Source organism: Marmota marmota, unplaced genomic scaffold (genome assembly GCF_001458135.2).
Source record: "Marmota marmota marmota unplaced genomic scaffold, marMar, whole genome shotgun sequence".
Taxonomy (NCBI): domain Eukaryota; kingdom Metazoa; phylum Chordata; class Mammalia; order Rodentia; family Sciuridae; genus Marmota; species Marmota marmota.
The window spans coordinates 3738752-3749503 of NW_025999926.1; the positions used below are offsets into that span (position 1 = coordinate 3738752).

Consider the following 10752-nt stretch of genomic DNA (forward strand, 5'->3'; position numbering starts at 1 on the left):
AAGTAAATATTGGTGAAAAGATTGAGACTAAATTAAATGCTTTGGAAGCTACTATTGTACATATAGGAAATGAGTTTGCAGTGATCAAATTCAAACAATGGCTCTGATGCCATGCTAGCTAAAATTTTGTTTATGTTATAGCAGTCAAATATTATGCTTCCCAATGGGGTTGGGGAAAGGCTAAAAATCATTTAATGGGTGTTTGGCACAGAAATAATGACAGTCTAGAGCTTATGGAGTTACATCATCAAATTTAGGATATTCAGAAAAGCAGGAATGATATGGATATTGCATAGCTTGATGAACAAATACTTAATGATTGAAATGGTTTTAATAGACAATATGTTAAAAATTCAAAATGGTAAATTTTTGAAATTATGTGTTTGCTAATAATTCTCTTTTGTGTTATAACAATAGGTTGGTGCATCTTCAGAGAAGACATTCAAGAACTTCAAATAATAGCCCATCACTTCCACTAAGAAATAAAAAGAAGGAGATGTTGGAGGAGGAATGACACAGAGCATGAATTTCACAGGCAGGTGCAGCTGCAACATGACAATGTCACTCCCAAAGGCATAGAATTCTGAAAGCCTGGATGGGTGATAATCTGGTTCACAAGCATCTTCTGGGTGTGCTGGGTGTGCTGGTACAGCTGGGTATTCCCCAGGAGGACCTCATAGTCCTGTGGTGCCTGGGATTTGCTGGAGGAGGAAGGGCCTGTTGTTATCAGCATTGTCTCTAATTCTGGGGCCCCCACTCTTCCTGCATCCTCATCCCACTGCCCACCCTGCTCTGGACCCCTCCTGCCTGCCCTGATTCCAGGCAGCTTTGTCTCCTCCCTTCTAACACTCAACTGACAACCTCAGGACGTAGGGCTTCCCACCACCTCCTAGAACTGGAGGATCTGAGAATCCTGGTGCTGGAAGGGCACTAAGGGGTGCCTCAGATCAAACCCTCTTACTTTCCTAGGAGGAGCTCTGGATCATTACAGTGTTATGGCTCGGATCTTAAGTGACTCCCAAAAGTTCATGGGCAAAAGGCTTCGGTGCCGACCTGTGGCACTATCAGGAGATGGCAGAACCTTTAAGCAGCAGAGCCTAGGAATTGGGGGTGTGCTCTGGACGTGATGTTGGGACCATGTCCCCCCATTTGCTTCCTGTATGCCATGAGGTGAAAAGGACTCCTCCACCATGTGCGCCTGCTGTGGTGTACTGTTCTCCCACAGGCCTCCTACAAGCAATGTGTCCAAGTTACATGTAACAGAGGTACAAACCTGTGAAACCAGGACCCAAAGTAAAATTTCCTCTTTATAACTTGGTTTTCCCAGGTATTTTTTCACAGTGACAAAAAGCTAACTCATACATCAGTCGTCTCTTCAAGTATCTGCCTCTGACCCATCCCCAGGCATAAACAACTCTACCACCCACTCCCTCAGGGTTTCTTTTCTACTTGGTGGTAAGTGCTCACAACAAATTTCTTATGCAAAAAAAGAGTGCACAAAGTTGCAGCTTTCTTTTGTTCTGATGAGAACAAGAAACATCATGGTTTTGTTCACACTGCTCTCTAACCAGGAGGGCTCCTACCCACTCCACAGACCTATTCCTGTCTGGTGGCAGTCCCTACAGCTCCTCATAACTGCTCCCTAGGTGAGAGCATCTCTCGACCCCTTCCCTCAGTTCAGCCCTCTTTGCCTATGTCTATGAATTTATTGCTGATATGGAGGCAAAGTCTATGAAAGCCTACTGAAAACCTTAGAATTCTAATATTTGTTGAGTGATGTGTGTCATGAGAAGGTCTTCCTAAAGTTTTTTTGTAATGAGCTAGGGGAAAAATTTTAAGATGTTAGCAGACCACGGCTCAGCTGTTGACTAGCATGGCACAGGCTGGCCAAGGTCCCGGGAAACAGGAGACTCTGACCAACCCTACCCAGTGCAGAGAGACCAGGAGGAGCTTCTTCAACTGAGTTTCAGTGAAGGTGCAGCTAACAAAGGGCATGCATCCACAAGGGGCCAGTCCCTGTGGTCACCGTCAGAAAGCAGAGCACATCAGTAATTGGGGGAGTGGTTCTTGCTGGTGGTGTCAGTTGACATTTCCCTAGGGTGCTGTGACTTATTCCCCTAGAAGCCAGGCCTTGATCTCTCATCAGGCCACCTACTCAGGAAGACCATGGCCATGCTGGGGATCAGTCCAAACTCACTGTCCAGCATCATTCATGGGAGGAGAAAGAAACTGTCTAAAAAATAACACTATTTCCAGGCTTACTTCTAGAAACCTGTTTAAAGGCACAGGGAGACCAAGAGCCAAAAGCATCCCTCCATCCAAATGAGTCAAGAGGGCCCAAAGCTGTTAAGAGGCACTTGATAAAAAATTGTGCCCCTGCCTGTGATGCTCATGGCTGCCACAAATGCCTCACAGTACTCAAGGCTTTTGTTTCCATACAGGTCCACCCTGATGATTCCACCCTGTAGTGTTGTGGCTCTAGATGACTCCACCCTTTGGGGCCCTTCAGTGGTCCCCAGTCTGATGCCCAAGGAGCCCCTCCCCTGCCTGTGCCTATGGAGAAAGACTGTGGGTATCTGGAAGGACACTGTGCATGCCTGAGTTCACCTTTTTAGTTCAAATAGGATCCCTTCCCCATCTCCTGATGCAGACAGTCCCTCTGCCACTTCCCCTTCTGCCACAGCATGAGTCCTAATGAAGGCTCTTAGGGATGGGTAGAGTTGATGTTCATGACTCTCATCTCAACTGGAGCAGGTCAAGTTGGTTGCACTGAAAACTGGCAAACTGGGCAGGTCAACCTGAGGGTGGTGAGCACAGAGAGTGACCCAGAGCAGTGGAGAGCTACAGGAGCGGCTAGGTCTGGCCGTCAGATGATCTCCAGGGAAGTGTTGGAAGTGGCTGGCTACTGCTCCCAGGAAAGCAACAGGAGAGCCTCTACCACTAGAAGCTGAGGGTCACTGACGTTCAACGTCAGGGCTATTAACACTAAGATCTGAGAGTCAGTCCTCAGACCTCAGAGCTGCCAACACCAAGGGAGATGTGCTTTGGCTCTTCGTGATTCCTCTTCATGCCTGGCCCTCAGATGATTGGTAAGAGAGATGTTTAAGGGACACAGATCATGACCCTTGCACAGAGACAAGATCCCCTAAACCAAGTGACCCCTTTTCAGTGGGGTGATGAGTGGGGTTCTGGGAGCTTGTTGGCTCTTTTCTCCCAGGACCAGTGGAAGGACCAGCCTCAATCCAGAGGCAAGACCCAGTGGACAGACACTTGTGCACCCTGGTGCCTGGCATCTCCAGTTACCTCCTCCTCTCAGTTCTCACTGCATGGTGCTACACAGACTCTATGGCAGAAGCAGCAGCCTGAGAAGAGTTTTCCTACAAATCTGCCTTTATTCCCAGTGACACAAGGCCAACAAGGTCCAACCTCCCTCCAGGCTTGAACATCCCGCCCCTCCCTCTCAGTAGCCTCCCTCTGCCCTCCCCTTCCCAATCCCCTTCCCTTCCCTGTCTGAGGACTGGCAGGAACCATCCTGAGTGAGGAGGAACTCTTGGTGTGCAGAATGAAACAAGGGTGAGACCTCGCCTGAGGGGCAGCCACCCCAGAGGCCACCCACCAGCCCTACTGTCCATAGAGCCTCCTTTTCTTCTTCGAGTTGCCTGGTGCCTTGCACTTCCTCTTCTGAGGCTGTGAGGTTCGAACCTGCTTCAGATGCAGGTCTTTCCCTCCAGTGACCTCCAGGGGAGGCCTGGGGCGAGGCATCTTTTCCACTTTGCGGGAGCGTCCAGTGAGAGCGCTCTTCTTGGACATGGCAGCTGGAGGAGGATGGGGGAGGAGGCTGCCTGTCTGGGCAGGTGGGGCCTGGGGTGCTTGGTCTCCTGAGCAGAGGGGTTCCTTGCGAGGGCCCTGGCTCTGGCACAGAGCCCAGGGCAGCAGACGGTGCTGGGAGACTAGGAGGAAGTCCAGGCATTGGAGGCCATCATCTACACTGAAGCCATTGACTGGTCCATGTGGCCCTCCAGAAGAAGTAGCTCCTCTGTGACCACCAGCACCTTTTCCCCTCAGGTTTAGGGAGGAGGATTTGTGGTTCTGGGGTGGATGGTTGGACCGGATGGCCCCCAGTGAGGGAGACACTTGACAGCTCGGGAGGATAGCAGTGTCCTTTGGACCCAGCAGTTCTGGCTCTGTGGCCCTGCGCCTCTTCACGTCCTGGGAAGTCACCTCTGGGGGCCAGTTCTGCGTGCAGACCCCTTGGTCAGTGCAGTGTTTACGTTTCTCTGCTCCTTGGCTGGCAGCTGCCTCAGAAGCTCTTGAGTCCTGTTGGGACATAACATGACCTTGGGGCACCTGCAGAGGTGCCTCTCCACCATCTACAGGAGATGGGCACTGGCTAAGTCTTCTTTATGCATGATGAGGGCCAGAGGGACCAGGGACCATCTGGTGTTGAGAAGTGGAGCTGACACCCGTCTTGGTCTCAGAGAGACAAACTGAGCCTCTACTGGCCACCCTGCTGGACTTCCTTTCAGCTTGATACCCTGAGCCTGTCATGACTCTCCTGACTCCTTCCTTTTTCCCCCCACCTACATCCTCTGTCCTGGAGCATTCACACTGAAGGAGCCATGTGTCACAGGCAGGATAAGGATAGATATCTGCCATATCCACTTGGTGTCCTTCTCCAAGTCCCGGTAAACCTAGTGTCTCTACCTCCATAGTTCTACGTGGCGCCCCTTTCTGCTGCCCTGCCTTTTGTTTCTTCCCAATCCCTGGTGCTCCTGGTGTCCCTGCACCTGTTCATCAGGTGCCCCTGCCTCTCTTGGATAACTGGTGTACCTCCTGCCTCTGGTCTGCTGGGAGACCCCACTTGCCCCCCTCTACCTGGTCAGGGGTGAGTCCTGCCTCTTGCTCCAGCTCTTGTGGTAGGCCCAAAATATTTATATACGGCTCAGAGCAAAGTAATTCTTCCAGGAACTGGGGGTGAATCATGGTCTCCACCTGGGAAGAGAAGGAAGACATTGTGAGTGACCCTGGTAGGAAATGGCCCCAAGTCAGGAGGGCTTCTTGGAGAACAGGAAGCAATGATGATCCCATCCTGTTCCCCACCACGGGGTTGTTAAATCCCCACCACCAGCTACCCACATGTACAGAAGCACACACACACACATACACACACAATGTTGGGAATCTAAGCTCCATTCTATGGGTCCTGAAACCTTGTGGACACCAAGATTGTATCCCAGCCCACCTGGTTAACAAAGTCCTCATCAATGTAGCTCAGGAGACTTGGATCTGGGTATAAATCGTCGTCCGTTGGCTGTTGCTCCAGTCCTTCCTCTCCCAGATTTGCAGCAAGGTCTCCTGTGGACAAGTAGAAGGGCTCCCACGTGGCAAAGTTGGTAGGCCCGAACAGCTCATCCATGATGTCCGTGAGCTCTTGGATGGCTTCAGGTGGGATCTCCTCGGGCGCCTTGGTCTCGCATGCCTTAGTCTCTGGTGCCTTGCATTTGGCTGCCAATGAGCAGGCAGGCTGTGCTTTAGGGGTGGTCTTTCTGGAGGCGCACCCTAGGACAGGGAGGACCGGGACGGTGCATGGCTGGGGGATCCAATGTCTCCCAAACACTTGGTAGTAGGCAGGGTTCAGGGGACCTAACCTGGGACATGCACTGGGACAACCATACGAGGACCCAAGGAAGGTACCAGTGCACCAGTTGCAACATCTAGGAGAGCCACGTGGGAGGAAATTCTGAGCCACTGATATTCCACACACTCTGCCTAGCCAGACCCAAGCCCCCAGCAGATGGTGTGTTGGTTCTTTAGACAGTCAGGGGAGGAGAGGAGCTACGTACTTGGCCCAGTCAATATGCAGTTCAACAAAATGGGTGGCAGGGACCTCAGGTGATAAGGGGGCTGTTCTGCTCGCAAGACCAAATCCCCCATACTGAAGGAAATGTTCTTATTTGGGACAACAGCCTCCTCTGGCCCTTGGCACCCTTTGGACACTATCATGGGTTCTTGTGGGAAAGTGGGGACCCTACCTGGCTGTTGCACATTCTTAGGGGCTGGGGGCCTTGGTAGATCCCTCCTTGGAGGTACAGGAGGAGGTCGGCACTGGAAGACCCCTGACAACTGCATGCTTGGATCCTCCATCTCCTCTGCGGCCTCAAACTCCACATACCTAGGTGGGGTTTGGGTAAGGGAGGCACAGGCTGAGCTGAGAATCAGGTGAGACATACCAGGCAGGTGCAAGCCCCATACCAGGCAGGAGCTGGTGGCAGAGATGTGGAGCTGTGTCCTGCCTACAGTGTGCCGGCCAGTCCCAGGAGGGAGGTGCTACACAGGAAGAACCACAGTTCTGCGGAAACACTACATCAGTCAGAACCTGAAGGGAATCAGATCTGAGGGACCCAGGTAGGGTCCCCAGGTGACCCTTGTTCTGGCTCTCTCCTGATTCTGCCAGGAACCACACAGACCAGGTAAGTGCCAGAAGCTGGTAGGGATGCGATTTATGTCAGGGAACACCGGGGATCCTTATCCAATTCAGGCATACTGACGCTGGGACCATGGGCCCTGGAAGGATCACCTGGGAGACCAAAGGACAGGAGAGGTCATGTGAAAATGGAAGCTGAACTGAGAACATTGGGTTGCTTCCAATGAGGGCTGGTTCTTTTCCTTCTCTTCCCTTGTTAGAATGGCAAGGATTATATAGAGAAAGGGCAGTAAAGTTCAGGGATATGTCCTCAGGGCATCTGAGGTGCTGGATGCCCCTGACCATGCGATCCCCACTGCCACCCTCTTCTGGAACATCAGGTTGAAGTAGTGGCCACTTTCATGAGTTATAATCGATCCCACTCTGTAAAGAGGTGCCAGTTCCCAGGCAGTGGCCTGTGTGAGCCTAGTGCAACTTTTCACCTCTGCAGAGCCAACAAAGCACAAGGAGACCCTCTGGCTGAGCTGGTTACTCCTCCCCATCCTGACCCTGCACCTCAAGGCAGGGTTGGGATCAGGAGTATGGAGGCTGCAGTTTCTGGGATTGTTGCAGAGGGAGTGTCCAGGCCTCCAGCTAGAGGAGCCGCTATCTGGAGAGCCAGATGCCTCCGAACCAACACATAGGTAGGTGACAGGCCCTACCAGACCCAGCTGTGCAAACCATATCCTCCAGCACTCAGGTCCGGGCCCTGAAACCTGACTCACTTTTCTGCAGTCTCATGGAAGGCCATCCGGTCAAAGTTGCTTGTGCGTTGCCATTCCTGCAAACCCTTCCACAGGGTCTCCTCCATGGTTATGGTGGGCTCCAGTTCAGAGAGAGTCCGAAGCACTGGGCTGGAATTCATTGGGATCAGTCAGGGTCCACAAGGTCACCCTCCGTTCTCATCTTCCCAACGTTCCCTCCTACCTGTGTTACATCTGCCCCATCATGTTCATCTCAAAGCATTAGCATTTAGACTCCAGGACACTGTTCCTTATGTCAAACATTAACACCAAGGTCTGCATTGGCCTTGGGATTTTATACTTGGGTTCTTCAGTGGTGTGGTGTACTAGGTGCTGAATGTCTTTTTATCCTCCAAATCCACCTGTTGAAGTCCTAACCCCCAAAGTGGTGGTATCTGGAGATTGTCTTTGGTGTTTAGGAGGGTTTGATGAGATCCAGAGAGTGGGGCTTCATGAGGGCATTAGTGGTCTTCCTGGAGAAGGCAGAGACACTGAAGTGATGTCAGTCATGTGAGGACGCAGGTGAGCCAGCCATCTTCTCTAGCAAGGAGAAGAGAGTGCTCTCATGGGACTCTGGGTCAGACACCCTTCCTGTGGGACTCCAGACTCCATAACTGTGGGAAATGAACGTGTGGGGTTTCATCTACCCAGCCTATGGCGTTCAGTATGGCAGCCCAAGCTCACCAAGACCATGCAAAGAGTGGCCTGGGAGCAGGGTTACAAACTGGGGCAAAGATGAACATCCCCATCCAGAATCCAAAGAGAAGCTTCCCCATGAGTGCCACATCACCTCAGGATCCTGATCGGGGTTTCAGGACAATGTGTGTGGGTGTGTGCAGTGTTCAGCCTTGGGTGAACAGTACCCCTAAACCCACTTCTCCGTGTGATGTCCTTTGTGCCAGGAACAATCAGGTCCATGGTGGAAGGTGAAATTGCTAGGGGAGGGACCATCTTATGGAGTGAGACGGGCAACTCCAAATCCTGGCTCACGTTAGCTCCGGAACCTCCTCTGACCTTGAGTCTCCGTGTGATGGAGAAGATCATTGGAAACAAAGATTGCTGCACTCACAGGGCTCTGATGGGCACCTGGGATGAGGCACATTTCATCTACTGGTGCAAGATCAATGTTCCTGGGAATGTTGGTCTCTCAGCTCGTCCCCCACCCTCAGGACCTCCCTTCCAGTTTTCTAACATCCCAGCCTCCTTTGTCCATCCCATGCTTTTCCCTCTGTCAGAGCTCCAGGAGGAGTTCTGGGTCCCTGGGAAGAACACTCACACAAGGAAGCAAGAAAGTGCTCCCACATCTGGAGTCTGAGGAAGGTGCCTGTGGACCAGGGTCTTGAAATGCTGCCAGCACCTGAAATCTTCATAGTTGCTCTGAGGTCCACTGGAGTCATCTGCTGGCACCACAGACTGGAAGGTGGGCAGTGAGCCCTCCCCATACACTCCATCTGGTGATTGTTGGGCGTTCACTGGGAACATGATGGGGGCCAGGGGGACAAATGGCCGTGGTGCTGGAGGGCGAAGGCCCAGGTGCCAGTGGAGCCCATAGTTCTGGATCCCCCCACTGGCTGAGGCAGGCACAGTGGTCCTCGGGGCAGAAGGTGCCACGAGGAATGGAGCAGGATGCTCCACACCCCCACAGAAGGCCCCTGGGGCCCTCCAGTTGAGGGGTGCCTGAGTGTGGGCAATGTTCTGAATACGAGGAGGCCGTGCTGGCCTCAGTTGTGGCCCATGTTGTCCAAAGGTGGACAGCCCTGGCACATATGGCTGTCCAGGGTAAGCGGACAGCACCAGAGGGTTACCCTGGGAGATGGGTGCAGTCACCCGTGGTGCCAGGGGCAGCTCCCAGAACAGCTGGTGTGTTGGCACAGGGGCAGCTGGGAGAAAGGGCAGGCCCCGGAACGCAGACATGTGGGCATCAGGATTGACGTTCATGCCTGGTCTCTGGGATGCAGATGCTGTGGAGGCAAAGCAAAGGGAAGAATGGAGGAGGGGAAATGGCAGCAGGATTGAGGCCCCCCAGTTTCTTACTCAGTGGGAATCTGAGGACAAATGTTCACAGCTCAGGGCCCTGTGGGCAGGCAAATTGTGCAGTTTGCAAACTTCCCTGAGTGAATTTCATGTTGTGTTCTCTTTGTCATAATTCTACCCAGAGAAAACTGGTTCCCAGGACACCAGGACTCCCTGAAAGCTGTTAGTGGACTGTGGCACCTCAGCTTTCTCTGCCTCTGAGAGGTCCCTTGTGCATCCTTGGCAGACAATCCATTGGCCTCCTAGGTGACTCCCTAGAAATGGATCAATGTGACTCTGCTCAGTGGCACCATGCCCCTCCCCATGCTCACCAACAGGGTAAGGGACCTTCCCCTGGGCAGTTCTAGGCACTCCAAGGTCATTTGTGAAGGTGACAGGTTCTCAAGATTATTGCCCCATCACCTGCTCAGCCTTCTTATTGCTTATACTCCGTGTGTACCCCTCCCCTTCTTTCCTAGACTTGCACAAACAAACAAAAATCCCCTGAATAAAATCTGTCCCTGGCTAGGGGCTGAGGAACCCTGAAGGTCAGCCAGAAGCACTTCCTGCTCAGAATGTGGGTGCTTCTCCCAGAATTTCCCACAGTAAACACTAAATGGGGGACAGATTCTGGCCTGCCATGTCCCCAGTGTTCATTGGTCCCTGCCATGATACACAAGCTCTGTTCCCAGGGAAGAGGTCTGTGTGATAGACACTGATTTCGCTGAAACCCTCTCCTGCCCTGACCAGCAATGGCTTCTGAGGATCATGGAAGGTGATGGCATGGTGAGGATTGGGGCATTTCAGAGATTTTCACAGCCACTGGTCATGTTGGTACTGGGCCTGGGAATTGGAGCCATTATGCAGTCCTTTTCCTTTGAGCTCCCAAACAAAGGAAGGAAAATGTCACAGAGAACCAGGTCTGCACCAGCTGCCAGGTGTGGCCAGGTTGTCTAGAGCACATCCCTGTTCACCAGGACGTCATGCAGAGTGTAATCAGGGAATGCGAGGTCCTCCCCACTTCCATGCTTGCACATGTTGATCAGGACCCCTGCCTAACTTCAAGTGACAACATGAGTTGGGCCCCTTCCAAACTGGGTGCTATTCTCCTTCCTCTCTTGTAAAGAACCCAGTCATCTTCAAACCTGATCCTCGAAAAAAGAAGGACACCCCACAAGTGTTCATGGAGTACCAAACAAGGAAGATGAGAGAAGTCTTCCTGCCCACATGAAATGAAAGGATTGGGCTACCCCACAGAGAGGGGCCAACACCAAGAAGCTCTGAAAGAACTCCTCTTTCCATGAAAGTGATAACGATTCAGACGACCTCACAGGAGCCCAGATGTATGTCGGTTAAGTTTTCCTGGGTTCCCTGACCTTTAGGAATAGAGAACAACCAACTGTCTGAATGGAAGGAGAAGTTTTCCTGGGCAGGAAGTTGGCGAGGTGCCCTGGGCTGTGGCAGTTGGAGTGCCCTGCAGCCTCACCCACAGAGAGTATATCACACTGCTTTTGTGGTCTTTGAGAACTCAAC

At 52.2% G+C, this 10752-nt stretch overlaps 1 protein-coding gene across 1 annotated transcript; it reads right to left on the reverse strand.

Annotated features, from left to right (window-relative positions):
- Positions 1 to 3621: 3621 nt before the first annotated feature.
- On the reverse strand, positions 3622 to 9144 carry LOC125615884 (NUT family member 2D-like). Its single transcript, XM_048800347.1, has 5 exons — positions 8564 to 9144; positions 7189 to 7317; positions 6033 to 6172; positions 5243 to 5505; positions 3622 to 4317 (listed from the first exon to the last, which is right to left on the reverse strand). Exons 1-5 carry the CDS (start codon positions 9142 to 9144, stop codon positions 3622 to 3624), a joined length of 1809 nt encoding a protein of 602 aa, XP_048656304.1.
- Between the last annotated feature and the right edge of the window lie 1608 nt (positions 9145 to 10752).